The 17,383-nt window shown below is 36.4% G+C and overlaps 1 protein-coding gene across 2 annotated transcripts in view; it reads left to right on the forward strand.

The window, feature by feature from the left end:
- Positions 1–16,794, forward strand: part of iars1 (isoleucyl-tRNA synthetase 1) — an 85,358-nt gene extending 68,564 nt beyond the window's left edge. For both annotated transcript variants that reach the window (XM_039648626.2, XM_089125221.1), the window contains exons 29-34: positions 2,330–2,506; positions 10,117–10,237; positions 10,655–10,780; positions 12,491–12,634; positions 13,129–13,281; positions 16,485–16,794. In XM_039648626.2, the coding sequence (XP_039504560.2) occupies positions 2,330–2,506; positions 10,117–10,237; positions 10,655–10,780; positions 12,491–12,634; positions 13,129–13,281; positions 16,485–16,564 (801 nt within the window). In that variant the 3' untranslated portion in view covers positions 16,565–16,794. The remainder of the gene's footprint in view (positions 1–2,329; positions 2,507–10,116; positions 10,238–10,654; positions 10,781–12,490; positions 12,635–13,128; positions 13,282–16,484) is intronic.
- Positions 16,795–17,383: the final 589 nt, after the last annotated feature.

Raw genomic sequence — 17,383 nt, forward strand, 5'->3', positions numbered from 1 at the left:
GACTTTTTATGTTTACATTTATTCATTTAGCTGACGCTTTTATACAATTGCTATATATGTCAGAGGTCGCACGTCTCTGGAGCAACTAGGGGTTAAAGGAGTAGTTCACTTTTCAAAAAACTTTTGCTGATAATTTACTCACCCTCATGTCATCCAAGATGTCCATGTCATTCTTTCTTCAGTCGAAAAGAAATTAAGGTTTTTGATGAGAACATTCCAGCATTTTTTCTCCATATAATGGACTTCAATGGGAACCAAATGGTTCAAGGTCCAAAAGACACTTTCAGTGCAAACTGCGAACTGTTCAAAGGGCTTTAAATGACACCAGACGATGAATAAGGGTCTTATCAAGCTAAACGATCGCTCATTAAAAGAAAAAAAAACAAAGTTTAAGTTTTATAAGCTCAAATGGTCACCTTGCTCTCTTCTGATGCGCATGCGTGACTCTCCTGTTCAAACTCGTTCATCAAAATGAACAAATCTTTTTTTGAGTCATGACTCGAAGAGTCGTAGATAAGACCCTTATTCATCGTCTGGTGTCGTTTAAAGCCCTTTGAAGCTGCACTGAAACTCTCATTTGGACCTTGAACCGTTTGGTTCCCAATGAAGTCCATTATATGGAGAAAAATGCTGGAATGTTTTCATCAAAAACCTTAATTTCTTTTCGTCTGAAGAAAGAATGACATGGACATCTTGGATGACATGGGGGTGAGTAAATAATCAGCAAAAGTTTTTTCAAAAGTGAACTACTCCTTTAGTGTCTTGCTCAGGGACACATTGGTGTCTCACAGTGGATTCAAACCCGGGTCTCTCACACCAAAGGCATGTGTCTTATCACCACCCCCGAGTATGTAATCCACTCACGCAAATAATTAAATCTGCGTTTGGTGTGAACACACCATGAGACTAATCTTACAAGTTAGACATCATGGTTCGTAGCTTTTTTTTTAATATCAATCTCATAAAAACGTAGATTGGCCTAATTTGATAGCGTAAAGCAAGACTGACTGCTAGCGGTTCGTGCTAGAACTTAACATTAGAAGATTAGGAAGACCACATAAACACCTTATGTCAAAGGATTTTAACTCAACCACTGGTTTGTGTTTTTGGTGGGACTAATGTGTTGATTTTTGCAGTTCTGTTCTCACTGGTTTTCTCCAGAGGAGCGTTAAGTCAGTAGATATTTTGGTAAAGGTTGAATAAGGTCTTATTTCTGTTGTTTCCACACCTCTGACGTCTCCTCCCGTCATGTCTCTCTCTGTCTCTCTCTCGGGGTCAAGCTCACTTGTTTTTCCCAGACTCATGAGAGATGCTATTTGGACAATCTTTCCACCTCAGAGTTCTGCATGCGTTGAGCAATTGTTCGGTCTTAATAAAGCTTCTGCCGTAATAAAGCTTAAAGACAAACAGTGCTTTGAAGTTGTAAATCAGTAAAGTAAGACAGATTTCCTTTCTTCACCCCCCAATTTCACAAGCGTTTTTTCCATGAGAGGGGGAAGGGCACGTGGACGCCCGCCAGGACCGAATTCCTCTCTTATTGAAAGTCTGAAAAAAAATCGGAGGGAATTTTCCATGGGAGGGAATTAACTTTTCAGCGTTTGCTGAGATGAGAGTTGGTAACCAGGGAGGGTTCATGGAAAAGCAGAAGCTATTGTGTTTTTTTTTTCTCTCGTTGTTCAAAGGTACCGAATGCCCAAAGCCATATTTTCCACAACAAGCCCGTTTGTTTTCTCGTAGTGTCTGCTTTGGGAAAATGATTAGCACTTGCTGGCATTTCCCAGTACACACGTCTTTGAAATGAAGGCAGATTAAATGAGCTGTTCGCCATCACTGAGAAACTCATGGGTAATTAATGTTCACGGAAAGGAGGTGCTGATCTTTCAGAAAATGTTTAACTAAATAATGTCTAAAATTGAGCATCATTTCTAGGGGTGTAACAATATCACTATACAGTATATCGCAATACAAAAATGCAACAATATGTATGGTGGATATTGACTATATGTATTGTGTATAGTTCAACTACTTAAACTACTATAATGTTGAATATATTGTATAATAATGCCGTGGGGGATATTTGTGTGTCCTGATAATGCCAGATGTTTTTGTTTTGTTTTTTTAAGTCCAAGACTATTCATTTACACACAATGAAATACCAAATTTAGCATTTTAATCAACAGTCAATTTTTTGTAAACCTTTTATCATGTGCCTTGGAGTATCGCAATAATATGGTATGGTGACATGAGGGTATCTATCGTTACACCTGTACTCATTACTGGTGACTACTCTGCATATGAGGCTGTAATGTGTCCAAACTTGTCGTTTCAGGGGCACCTGGTCCCGTCGGATGAGATCACGGTGTACTACAGCTCTCAGCCGGCTGGGGAATACCTGGATCAAGTCATCCAAGCACACACAGACTTCATCTTGGCCACTACTAAAGCTCCTCTCAAGCCCTATCCAGTGGCCCAGAATGCCAGTGTGATTGTCCAGGAGAAAACTCAGGTACTGAACTCAGGACACTCATTCTGTGCTTGTTCTTCTGCTAATGTCCTGATACCAACATTTGATACACACTAGGTAGGGATACTAGGGGTGGTTAATCTGTCTGATTTCCCGATTCGATTCGATTACGATTATTGAAGTCCCGATTCGATTACAGTCGATTTTCGATTATTAACGATTCTCGATTACCGATAAATGATTTTCCATTTCACAACAGTAAACGAAAATACACTAGATCAACATATGATTATATTAGCAGCAGCAACATTTTGGTATTAATTGCACTTTTTATTTGTTTCATATTCATTAAAAATATAATGATGGTTAGTGAGGACATGCAAACATGCTTGTTGTCTACTACTTAGGCAACTCATTATCTTTACATTTATTAACTTTAAATTTTTTTTCAAAAGCAATTTTGTTGCAATATAATGCAAATGCACCTGGTTCTATTAATTGACAGCATTAAAATGTATTTTGTGATTTCCTTCAATTGAAAATATTTGAAGCAAGTTTGGGGGACTTGAACGGCATCCGATTCAGAGAATCACCCAGAAATTCAAAAGAACAGCATTTATCTGAAATAGAAAGCTTTTGTAACATTAAACAATACCGTTCAAATGTTTGGAGTTGGTAAGAATTTTTATTTAATTTTTTGGGCAAAAGAAAAAAGAAATCTATACTTTTATTCATCAAGGATAAATTAAGTTGATCAAAAGTTAAAGTATAAGACATTTATAATGTTACAAATCGATTATCTGAATCTTTTGTGTGTGACTATAAATAATTTGCTTTAAAAGTACAAATTAATGACCCATAAAGAATTAATGCACAATATATTTTATTAACATTACAAAGAACGACCAGGAAAATAAATGTGTGCCTGAACTAGCATACTTGTAGTAAATAAATAATATAACGACTGGTGCAGCCGAGTGTTTTTCCTCCTCTGGCTGGAAAGGTGTCATATGGCTTATCATATTTGTCGTGTTCCCGTCATTGGTTTTATTCCACAAAGCGTACAACTAGTGCGGCTCTTGTCCAGCTCCTTTCCCCCTTCAACTTCAGAAGCCAAAATATTTCCACACGTCAGCTTTTAACCGAACAAGGAAAGTGTTTGGATCTCGCGTGCCATCTCATCTCTGTTATGTGCACGCCACAGACGGTCCCGCCACTGCACTTCCGCGCTTCAGAGTTCCGTCTTTCGCGTTCCGTCAATATTACGTTATTATAAATACATATAAAACATTTTTTTTAAATAGATTTTTTGACATTTGTGAATCGATTCAGGATCGTCCACGTCCGCATCGCGATGCATCGAGAATCGATTTTTTTCCCCACCCCTAAGGGATACATAGACTGGTTCCACCAAACTCTCATACATTTAATTTGTACAGAAAGTCTGGTATCGATCCATTGACAAGCGTTAAAGGTGCCCTAGAATGTGACAATGAATTTATTTTAGCATAGTTAAATAACAAGAGTTCAGTACATGGACATGACATATATTGAGTCTCAAACACCATTGTTTTCTCCTTCTTACTTAATTCTCGTTTTTGAAAAACACCCCTGAAAAACAGGCGAATCTCCACATAACATCGACTGTGACGCAACAGTCGGGATCATTAATATGTACGACTCCAAACATTTGCATATGCCAGCCCATGTTCAATGACAGGCGGAACTGCGCAGCCGAAGCATGGCAGTTGATCAGTGACACAAAAGTATTTTTTAATTCCTTCATCCGAGCCTCTGAAGAAACAATGGGTTAATTTTAATTTTTGTTCATTTCACCGACGACTGTTTTCTCAACTTGGGCCTCAACAATTGTTGTTATTGTTGTTTCTCTCAAAATCGTTCAATACTGTTTATGCATCAGTAAGTCAAGCCAGTGACTACAAAAAAAACGTATTTAAATTGTGAATAAATTATATACAGAAAGTGATCAAAGAAAAATCTTTCCACACAGCGTGAGTTTATCTAGACACTTGCCAACTCGTTATGAATTTAATGACTCACTTTACACTGCACAACGAAGCTCTTACTGTCACATGATCAGTAAGACGTTTCGTTGCTATGATACAGAATACACAGAATAGCACAGTTTACTTGTAGCTGATTTCGCAGATAATTTGTTTCATACTAAAAATTTATTTTTCATCCATGTTGTTCGGATAGCTCTGCTGGTTGATATTGTTTGTCGTTGTACAGAAAGAATGTTGTGACAGTTGGTCGGTGTGGTATTAGCCCCGTCCAGTGATTGGTCAGCTGGGTAAAAAGTGACACTGCGTTTTACCCAAAGTTAAATATTCTTCAACTCTCGGCGACCAGTAAAAAAATAGCGGGCGCTCAGCGCTTCAGCGAGGAAAAAACGCTCAGCGCCTCGTTACGCTAAGGGCGTTTGAAAACCGCGGCGCATCCATTGAAAACAATTTGTAAAAACACCAGACGCGTGAAAAAAAAAAACGCTTTGGTGGACACACGGCCTAACGTTTGGTCGTGACATATGACGACTCGAACTAGCGCATGACATCAACGTCATCGTTCTCAGCCCCTCCCTCTGTTCGCTGATTGGACCGGTAAAAATATTACCAGAGAAAACCAAAGAATACACCACAAACCCAGACATAGTACTGACGGACAATTAAAATTGAGCGGAAGTACATAGGAGGGCAGAGTCAGGGTAAGGGATGCACATCAGCCAATAATCGGTATCATCTGATAAAAGCCATTATTTTCAGTATTGGCCATTAGCAGATTGTTTAAAGGGTACATATCATGCTTTTAAATCATTCATTTTTACTTATAAATCATACATTTGTGGTCTATATAAAGCATAACTGCAATACTTGGGTCTGAATTCCTCATTATTATACTGTAGCTCCACAGGCCCCTTTTCTGATGTGCTTCTGTGAACAAGTCATTTTAAAGCGGCTCCTTTAAATAAAAAGGAGTTGCGTCTTTCCCCGCCCGTTCTCTCACACTCGGTTCAACTCCCCGCGTTCGGCCATTATTGTAGTTTGATAAGAGATATACGATTACTATAGCTTCAAAAAATATTTTTATTCACACGTTAACAAAATGTCAACAACGGAAGACTTGTCCATCAAGCCTTACATATTCGAGCCAGAGCGAGCGATTCGAAAAAGACGACGACGAACCTGCAGAACAACGTCTTTATGTGGATGCAGTGGTATGCAAGTTAACTATTTTGTGTTATTAGTGAAAGTCGACTATTTCTCTTGTTAAAACAATATAAATGACTACGGTCTAATCTTACCACTAAAAATCTGTATTGATAATAATATGATAACTTGCGTTTAGAAAAGCATCAGCAGCTAAATGATAGAAGGAATTTACCCCTCATTCAGATGTCGATCGGCAAACCCTTCTTTATACTGGCGGAGGTTGTTGAAGTGGGGATCCTTGAAGTTCTTCAGGTCACTACATCCAACAACCAAACATTTTGACTTGCCCTCTCGTGACTTCTGCATCCTTGAGTTTGGACTACAAAATCTAAGCGAGAAATGATAATGGCGGATTGCTCGAAGTGTTGGGCCGGTAGTTAATGTCCTTATTTGGCAGTTCCGCTGCAAATACTGTGACGTAATTGTAAAAAAAAAAACGTCATAGAGAACAGAAAAATCTGAACAGGTTGAAAAATATGACCAAAACAGAATATAAAGATATAAACGAAGCAGCTAAAGAGAATAATTTCATCTTTTCTGTACTTAGAAACACTCCAAATATACAATAAAATGTATTTAATGGCTAAAAAAGTGGAACAGCCGATGATCATGGATGATTATATCCTGTCCTGTACAACACAACAACAGTACCTTAATTAGTCCTGTTCAGCTTCAGAAGGTCTGAATCAGATGGATGAATGGGTTTAAAAACCAATAACAGTTAAATAGTAGCGAGTGCGACACTGCTCATTAATCAACGGTCAGACACTGTACATAAGCCAGAGTTATCCCCACGGGGATCTCATCTGTGGCCCCTTGCCAGATTTTAAAAAGGCAACCTAAAATGTAAACACATGATTCATAGGATATCACATATACAAATCCAAATTATCCATAAATAAGAAACAAAAAAAAATCTTTTTTGAGATTTTTACAAAAAAAAAATTTGTTTCACAAAAGAATATCAAATTATGTACAGTAACACCGCTAGGGATCATAATGGCAGTATCATAAAACAAATAATTTACACATGATTAAAAATTTAGTTTGCTTTTAGCCATTTTTTTTATTTAAAAACAAATATTAAATAGTTTGCACGACCGTTTAAACTATTGCTCTCCTTTTGCATTATAATCTGACTTAATGGGGGAGATGCATAACCCTTTATAATTTAAAAATCAAGCAAGCATCAACAAAATGTTCAATATAATGGAATCTCAATAAATGATATGTTTGCACTACTTTGCAATGATGAAAACTATTAGTCGTCCTATCAAATGTTTGAAGTGTCTGTTTGTAAAGAGATTCAATTGATTTTAAAATTGTCGTGCTTGCTTGAGACAAAATCATAGTTTTGCTGCCTCTGTTGACAAATATGGTCTTATATGCCTAAAGTTGAGCAAATTAAATAGAATAATATTGGCTACCTTTTAGCATGCTTTTGAAATGACAGCTGAGTATCTAAGATTACTCCTATATTTAATGTCAGGAACAACATTCAGCTTTTCTCCTTGGATGAGGAATCACTGCACATCTTTGTGAAAAGAACATATAAACAGTTTTGCTTCTATTCAAATGTAAATATGAATTATCAATATATGACCCCATGAACCACCCGTAGTTAAAGCCGGGTTGCCAGGTCTGTGGTTTTCCCGCACCTCAAACATGAGAAACAAAAGTCTCAGCTTTCAAATTGTTCAAAATATTATTGGCCAATAGATTGGTCATTCCTAACGTAACCCCTGCAGCGTGATTGATATTCAATATAAGCAAGTGCAGCTTTGTTTACAGTTTGTATATCTGTATATCTATTGATCCCTGCTGACATTGATAATAACATGCAGATTAGTTGCCAGTGTCCTGTAGTCCATCAAGTGTGTTCAAGCGCAGCTTTTCAACTGAGAGACAGTTAGCTTCCTTTAACTTTTTTTGTTTTTTTTGTCCCTGAAAATTGTTTCAGTCAAGTCCTCTTCTTCTAACAAAGCAGCTTTACAGTGATGACAGGAGATTACAGTAACAGAGATTGTTTAGCCTTTACAGTAGATCTAGAATAAAGTTATTGTCCAGATAAAGTTAGCTTTGAGTGATTCACTTCTGTTGCAAAGATCATTAGTTAATAACTAATGAGCAGTGTTCCATTGAGATTTAGAACAACACTGACTTTCATTGTAAGGACAAAGAAAACCCCTAAATTTTCAGACAGTTATTAGATATATTGTCGCTAGAGCCAGACCGATATATCGGCAGACCGATATTATCGGCCGATATTAGGCATTTTCCAAACTATCGGTATCGGCCGTTATAATGGCCGATAAATGAATATTTTAAAAATAAAATAAAAACGGACGAAACGCGCTTGAAACATGTCATGAGTGTTGGAGTTGTATAGTTTGTCCACCAGAGGGCACTCTACACCGTTCCTGTTGGGAACACTCGTTGAGTTGGGCACGATACATACATTGCTTGAATAATAATTAAAAGAACATCCCCATCAGTTCTCTTAACTCAAATAAGCATGACAAAATTTGTGACTATCATGTCCAGTTTCAAATAAATAAATAAAATATCGGCCGATATATCGGATTTTAAAACCCAAAAATATTTGTATCGGTATCGGCCTTCAAAATCCTTTATCGGTCGGGCTCTAATTGTCGCACAGCTCTCTATATAAAGTGGGATATACAGGACATCCAATTTATCTGCACACATACAGTACACTCAAGTAAATCAGAATTTACTGTAAATAGATCTACAAACGGCTCGATTGTTTATATCAGTGGTGTCCGTGAAATATAAGGTAAAATATGCAATATTAGAAACATTAAGATGATTTTCTGTGACTTGATAATTTTCGAAATGTCTTTTGTGTTTGACTGGAGAAATGTGTTTATGTGAATGTTGTTGTTTATTTATATTTATAAATATGTTATGTGTAAAATATCCTGGTTTGATGTAAATAATGAGTATTTTTGGGCGAGTTATCCCTAAAGCACATACGTATAACACAGAACTGCAGAAGAGGACATGGACATGTTGTATAATGTAATGCTACAGAACACAGAAATCATAACTGAGCACATTTAGTCTTGAGTGCTCTAGACATGCATTGTGGGAATATGCTCTATAACTCTTTATAGATCAGAAATGAATAAAGCATCATGCATGAGATGTTGCAGACGCAAGTACTAGAATAATAATAGGTTTGCATGAGACGGGAACATTTGTGTCACCACTAATAGAAATACACATGAAGACTGGCATGAACTATTAATGGAGTATAAACTCACAATATCATCACGAGTCGACGTGCATGTTTTCATTGCATTCCCAGACTCTTTATCCAAATTTTCCAGCAAATAAACACATGGAGAACTGTGGAAGGAATAATGATGAAATCAAATCAACACAAGAATAAAAAACAATTCCTTTCTAAGTATTTTTTTGTCATGTAAACATGCTCTATATTTAATGTAAAATGTTAGATTATTATTATTATATTATTGTTATATTATTATTATCATCACATATTATTATTATTATTAATTAAATGATTATTATAATTGTAAATTAATAACTAATTGTGATTCTTTCTACTATTAATCACACTTAACATTCATTTTTTTTGTATAAGTATTCAATTGCATATTTAGTATTCAATTGCAAATTGCTATGATATGACAATATTGTTATGTACACAACAATACTTGCATTTAAAACTGTAATTCTGCATTTTCTCTCAAAAAACACACAGTTCATCACCGGTGCGTAATGGGAGTGTATATGTGACGCAGTCGTCCTTGAAGGATGCAGTCTTCTGTTGTGTAACCGCTTCTTTGTCACAATATATCGCAATACAAAAATCACAAATAGATATATAGATCACCCAAAATGAAAATTACTGTGAGAACAAATTTGAGTTTTAGTGTCCGTACTACATTAAACTACTATATGTAATGTTGAATATAATAATGCAGTGGGGGATATTTGTGTGTCCTGATAATACCAGATGTCTGATATCACCATTAAAGTGTCCTACATTATTTTAAATATATCTAGTCAGTGACTGTGAAAGCATATTCGTCTAAAATAATTCAGTATTTTCATCTTCAGAATCATGAATATTGTTTTTCTAGTGTCTCTATTGTCCTGTGCTTTGGTGTCAGCACCAAGCCCAAGACTATTCACTTACATACACAATGTAATATTATTTACAAATGTAGCATTTTAATCAAAAAATTAGCATTTTTTAAAAACCTTTTAACATGTGTGTTGGAGTATCACAATAATATCGTATCGTGAGTTCAGTATCGCGATATGTATCGAATCGTGACATGAGGGAATCGTTACACCCGTACTAGATAGGTGCTTTGGTGGGACTGGATCAGGGTTGATTTGTGATTTCGTGTGTGTGTGGTGTGACAGTTGAAAGGCTCGGATCTGGAGTTGACTATCGTGAGAGGAGCCGGAGTCTCCAGAGTCTCTCTGAGCTCTTCAGTCTGTGCTTACGTCAACATGAGAGTCACGCTCAAGGACAAGCAGCAAGGTATTCCTCAGCCAATCACTACTGTACACCTGTACACATTTACTTGCACACCGATACACTGATTACTCACAGAAATAGTTTGAATCATCCCGTTGTCCTGGTTTACATGCAAACCAATAACCAATTAGAAGAGCTTTTGTTTGATTTTAACATTTTTCTGTTGGTTGCTTTTAAATTGTAGTACTTTGGGATTTTGCTTAATATAAAATGCATTACAAATAAAATGTATTATTATTATTATTAAAATACCTCATTACGGAGTGTTTACTCTCGCTCCGTCCATGCGTTTCTCTTTTATTCTACATCTATTTATAAAAAATTAAATAAATAAATAAAAAGTAGGCCTACATGTACTAAGTTAGATAAGTCACTTTGGATAAAAGCGTATAAGTGAATAAATGTAAACGTGTGTCTCAGAGGGTGTGGTTCTGCTGGAGAATCCCAAGGGCGACGGGATCCTGGACCTGGAGCGGCTGAAGGCGGTGTGTGTCAGCGTGTTTGGACTCAACGGTGCGCCAGTGGCCATATTCGACGGGAAAACAGGTGAGGTCACACACAGATTCAGATAACACTGCTACTATAAGAATGAAAAATTGTTATTTTGGTAACACTTTACTATAATGTTCATTAGTTAACATTAGTTAATGTATTAGCTGACATGAACTAACAATGAGCAATACATTTGTCATAGTATTTATTAATCTTTGATAACGTTAGTTAATAAAAATACAGCTGTTCATTTTTTGTTCATATTAGTTCACAGTGTTGACAAATACAACCTTCGATTTTAATAACATAGTAAATGTTGAAATTAACATTAAGATGAATAAATCCTATATAAGTGCTACCGTTATTTTTTAGTGTTGACTTGTTTGTGAGGTTTGGATGATTTTGACTTCCCTGCTTAGTAGATATACTGTATATTAGGGCTGTATATAGTTGACCAACCGTTAGTCAACTAGAAGAGACTTTACCAAATGTTGTTAGTCGTTTAGTTGCTGAGTCATATATCAAATATGTCTTATTACTTGAAGCATGTAAGTAGCAGTAACTTTACTAGTCCACTCACTCTAATGTTAACCTAGAGAAATGTGCGCTATTATTAGGCACATATTCAAGTGTTCGTGTGAAGATGATATACACGCGCCGACGCGATCACTTGAGTTTAACTTAAAATGCTACCTCATTTTTGGTCATTCAGATAAGAGTAATGCAAACTGTAAAGGCTCTACTTTTATTTCTGTAAACTCACGATTACAACAAAACACTGTGCTTTGTAAAATAGTGGGGCTTTTTACCGTCTCGGTTTCAGTGAAATTGAACGCATATCATAAATGAACTGAAACTCAGCGTATACTCGCCTCACAGATATGAGAAATATATCTATAGAAAGTTGAAATTTCTACAATTGAATAAACAAATTCCAATGGACCACTGAGGAGATGACGAGTCAGCATTGTCGACTTGATCTCTGCGCAGAAAACATTACCAATAAATTATTAAAATGTTTAGACGATCTCCTTCAGTTTTTTTCATGGCACATTCAAAATCATTACATTTTCCGGTGCAAGCTTTATGTGTGCATTTGTGCGCTGATTAGGCTATATGTATTTTTATAATTATTATTATAATTAATGGCTTATTAATATAAACATGCTATTTGTGTCAACTAATGGCTTAAATGAACAACTACTAGTCGACTAGAAAAATCTTTAGTCTGAAAAAAAAAATCTTAATCTGTACAGTCAGACCAAAATCTATCACATTATCACAGTTTATTCGCTATAGTTTAGGAAATGCGAATAAAATATATGCAGAATGATCAAATCAGTAGATATTTCACTGTTACACTCTCACACATGAATTATGTTAATATCGGTCAGCTGTTAAATTTAACTACACAATTAGATAATACCAGTTTAGCTCAACCAGTGACCAAGCAAAACATAATCAGGAGTGTCTGAATCATTTTTGGTCCCAAATTTTTAGTGGTAGTCACTTTATGAATAATTTTAGGGTGTAATATGTCAGCTATTTTATTTTTCTATCCTCACTTACTGTACATAAATGAACTATAGTGTCCTGCATGCAGTAGTAAACAAATATATAAAAAAAATTATATCTAGTGTCTGAATAAGTTTTGGTTTGACTGTATATAAGGAAACCAATTAAAGCACTTACTGAATAACTTCATCCTCTGAAGGTGCTAGAAGCCCGTGTGTGTTCAGTCTGGTGTGTGTTTGTCTCTTCCAGCACTGCGTGCCGACGCTGATCTGATGTCTCTGAGCGGGAAGACGTTGACGGTGACCTCGGGTTCGAGTCCTGCTGATGTGAGCAGCTCAGAAACTCTTCTGTGTCCGTATGTCAACCTGAAGCTTATGAACGCCAGTCCAGCGGGTGAGCTTCACTCTCCACTCACTAACACACACTGAACATTTACTCTCCACTCACTGACACACACAATGAACATTCAATCTCCACTCACTAACACACAGATAATAATAAATAATAGTAAATAAATGTTTCTTGAGCATCAGATCACCATATTAGAGGGATTTCTGAAGGATCATGTGACACTGAAGACTGGAGTAATGATTCTTAAAATTCAGCTTTGATCACAGGAATAAATTACACTTTAAAATATATTCAATTAGAAAACAGTTATTTTAAATTATAATAATATTTAACAATATAATAAATGCAACCTTGGTGAGCAGAGAGAGGCTTCTTTTAAAAACATAAAAAATCGCGTTGATCACAAACTTTTGAATGGCAGTGTACATCTTTCACAAAGATGCATTTTAATAAGCTCTGAGAAAAATTCATCCAATATGGTGAGAGAAATGTTAACTGTGTGTGATATTCTGGTGTGTGTGTGTTTTGTCCCGTAGAGTGTCAGACGGGAGATGTGGCCACGCTGCTTTTAATGAACCCAGCGGGTAAAAACGCCTTACTTTATCCTGATCTGCTGCGGGAAACTGCCAAAGTCTTCGGTCTGAGAGGAAGGAGACTGATGCTGTACGTGAATGAAGAGCTTACAGAAGGTGAGGAACACATGATCACACATGATAACATGGATATGAGGAATAAATCTCGCTCACGTTCATTTCACAGAACAATTTAAATCACCATACTGACATTCAAAGTGACGTTTTGTTTGATGATCCCACAGCAATAACACACTCTTTTACTAAGAAAGTGAAATATTAATATTAATCCTAGCGAAACTGACCACTATTACTAAAATGTGACTCAGAAAAAGTGCTTGATTTCATCCATCAGGATTAATGTCAGCAAGAAAGTCATTTCATGCATCGATTCAAGTAAACATGGAAAAAAAATATACGAATGAAGTCATCAGTGTATCTGACAGCAGCATCCATCATTACAACGTTCAGATATTAGGATACAGAAGTCTTCACTTACTGTATGCAATAGACCTGCACGAGTCTGGATGAACTGAGATCATGATTCTGAATAGACAACTGAACAAAATAACATACTTTACTGTAAGTTCGGACAAAATGTTAGTTGCTGCAGTCGATTTAAAAATATATTTATTTAATTTGAATTCATTTGGTTGAAACATTGGTTAGAATGAATGATTCAATGACTTGCTCATAAAAACTTCACTTGTTTCATTACTGGATGAATCAGCGTTTTTTGAACGAATGTCTTGAACTGAGGCAGTGATCAAAATATAGTAAATCAAATAAAGACTGTATTAATTACATTGTTACACTAGTAGGTGGAGACAAACACAAAGGTCTTAAAAAATACTTTTTGTTATTGAATCATTTGGTCAAGATAATTCGACGAAAAACGCTGATTCATCCAATAATGAAACAAGTGAAGTCTTTATGAGTGAGTCATTAAATCATTCACTCAAGAGATTCGGTCAAAAACGCTGATTCATCCAGTAATGAAACAAGTGAAGTCTTTATGAGTGAGTCATTGAATCATTCGTTCAAGAGATTTGGTCAAAAATGCTGATTCATCCAGTAATGAAACAAGTGAAGTCTTTATGAGTGAGTCATTAAATCATTCACTCAAGAGATTCGGTCAGAAACGCTGATTCATCCAGTAATGAAACAAGTGAAGTCTTTATGAGTGAGTCATCAAATCATTCACTCAAGAGATTTGGTCAAAAACGCTGATTCATTTAGTAAGGAAACAAGTGGAGTCTTTATGAGTGAGTCATTGAATCATTCGTTCAAGAGATTTGGTCAAAAACGCTGATTCATCCAGTAATGAAACAAGTGAAGTCTTTATGAGTGAGTCATCAAATCATTCACTCAAGAGATTTGGTCAAAAACGCTGATTCATTTAGTAATGAAACAAGTGGAGTCTTTATGAGTGAGTCATTGAATCATTCGTTCAAGAGATTTGGTCAAAAACGCTGATTCATCCAGTAATGAAACAAGTGAAGTCTTTATGAGTGAGTCATTGAATCATTCGTTCAAGAGATTTGGTCAAAAACGCTGATTCATCCAGTAATGAAACAAGTGAAGTCTTTATGAGTGAGTCATTGAATCATTCGTTCAAGAGATTTGGTCAAAAACGCTGATTCATCCAGTAATGAAACAAGTGAAGTCTTTATGAGTGAGTCATTGAATCATTCGTTCAAGAGATTTGGTCAAAAACGCTGATTCATCCAGTAATGAAACAAGTGAAGTCTTTATGAGTGAGTCATTGAATCATTCGTTCAAGAGATTTGGTCAAAAATGCTGATTCATCCAGTAATGAAACAAGTGAAGTCTTTATGAGTGAGTCATTGAATCATTAGTTCAAGAGATTTGGTCAAAAACGCTGATTCATCCAGTAATGAAACAAGTGAAGTCTTTATGAGTGAGTCATTGAATCATTCATTCATGAGATTTGGTCAAAAACTTTGATTTATCCAGTGTATATATATACTGTATATATAATAATTAAATATTTAAGAAAATATACTAAAAGTGCTATAAAGTTCAGCACTTTAGCTGTACTTCCCAACGTTCTAATTTGAATTACAGTCCTTTTTGATGTTTGCTACTTGAGTTCTGAACAGTGCTGTCGGTGTCCCATCAGTCATCAGTGTGTGTCTTGCGGGTTGGTTTACTGGCTCACACAGACTTATTTCACCCGAGGACAACCTTCACTGTTGCTCTCCAGACCTTTGCCGTCACTTGAGCAGTAAATAATCCCAAACCAATTACGGTGCGCCGGTTTACAGCGCCGCTCTAATGTGGGGATGTGGTTTTTCTTCAGATTAGGGTTGAGCGAGAGGTCGAGGTCAATCTGTTCACCTTGAGTTATCAGGAAAGTCTGAACTACACGCGTCACGCGATAAAATGCATCTTTTCCATAATTTTTAATCAGAGTGTTTGTGCTAACCAGCCGCGACGGCGTCACACAACGAGAAACGCTTTTATTTTTCTGCGACGTCGTGCTGGAACAACAAACACAAAGTGTGGCAATAATCTCAGGTGCTGTTTATGTGCTTTATTTAATGTTAAAAGCGTGCAATGTGACTGATTATCATTTAGTGCTCCAGCTTTGTAGCCGTAAAAGCAACAATGGATGATTCCCCTCAGATCTTGAAATGAAACAAATGGAAACAAAAACGTTCAAAGTAAAGAACTTTATTCTTTAACAAAGATAGTTTTAGTACCTCAGTAGCCTGTGTGTTTGAATAATGTTTAAATGCCAGCAATATCTCACTACAAACATGTACAATGCGTAGGCACATTCATTTGACGGATTTGATTCCGGACTTCTTGAAGATTTGGTTTAGAAAGAACCAGTGTGATCCACAGCAGATCAATGTTCCTGTGAAACATCTGGAAATGAAAAACTCAGGCCATTTTTCCTCACACCATCGCCATCTCTGTTTAAAATCTGCAATTGCAGTGTTTCTGCCTCTCAATGTGTGTGTAACCACAGTCACTCCGGCCGATGGTGACGTCAGACGAATAACCTCTGTATGTTTGTATGTTTTATATAGTGTAAAGGTGAGTAGTAAGAATTAAATCCAGACGTACTGCAATTCACCATGTCGTCTTTGTGTCGCTTCACTGCCATTCACAAATCCTCTTCTCCTGTCCAATGGATGCACACTTCAGAAGCTCACCAGAAGTAGTAGAACATCTGTAAACTTTTCACCTACTGTTTTTTTAAGCAGGGAAATAATTGATTTCAGACTCGCTTAATTAGTACTAATGTTCAGTTGTTGTTGTTGTTTTTTTTTTGCATTCTGTGTTTTCAGAACTGACGGCGTCCTCTCTGAAGACTCTGCACACGAAGACCCTGTACGTCAAAGTTCTTCCCACAACAGCAGAAGCATAACCTGATCATCTGCATCTAATAAAGGTCCTGATCACGTCTATGCGTCCTGATGCCGCTGGTGTTTCTCGTGCTCTCTGGGTTTGCTGTTGGAAAAGGGAAAGAATGTGATGATCAGATAAATCAATGTTTGTTGATTGAGGGTATTGGAGATTCAGACACTTTCTGTTACTAGTGCATGTGGTGAAGCTTTTAAATAAACCTTTCAGTGCAAATAAAGCCTTTGAATCGTTCGTGTATCATTCTTTTCAGAACGGCACTGCGATGACACGTGTATCCATACAGTGTGAACAAATGCTGTAAAAGTGTTTCTTAATGTATTGTGGTAGATCAGAGTTGAGGGTCTTAAACTCGCCCTCATGTCTTTTCAAAATGCATAAATGACTTGATGTTATTTTTAATGAAACCCGAGAGATTTCTGTCCCTCTGTTGGAAATCCATTCACCCAAAATGTTGATGCTTTAAAAATTCATAAAGACGAATCCATGTGGCTTCTGAAGAGACACGATCGGCTTATATGTTTAACAGATTTTACTCACACATAAACATGGATCAATGGACATATATTGATTGAAATGGAAGCACAGATTTACTTGATGCATAAAAACAAACATCAGTTTTCGCTTGTCAAACAGGCATGTTCGAGTGTCCGTTGACCATATTTGACTTTTTTTGGGATATTTTTTTTATTTTTTGTGTGGGTGTGGGTTAAGGTTTGGTCAAATTGATCATTTCTCTGCAACATTTCAATAAGAGGTGAGTTGGTAGTGTCTGAGTTTAGTTTTGCCGTCAAAAGCGCAATTCAGGCAGGTTTTCCTGGAG

The sequence above is a fragment of the Pimephales promelas genome, chromosome 21 (assembly GCF_988280905.1).
Source record: "Pimephales promelas chromosome 21, fPimPro1.hap1.1, whole genome shotgun sequence".
NCBI classification, from domain to species: Eukaryota; Metazoa; Chordata; class Actinopteri; order Cypriniformes; family Leuciscidae; genus Pimephales; species Pimephales promelas.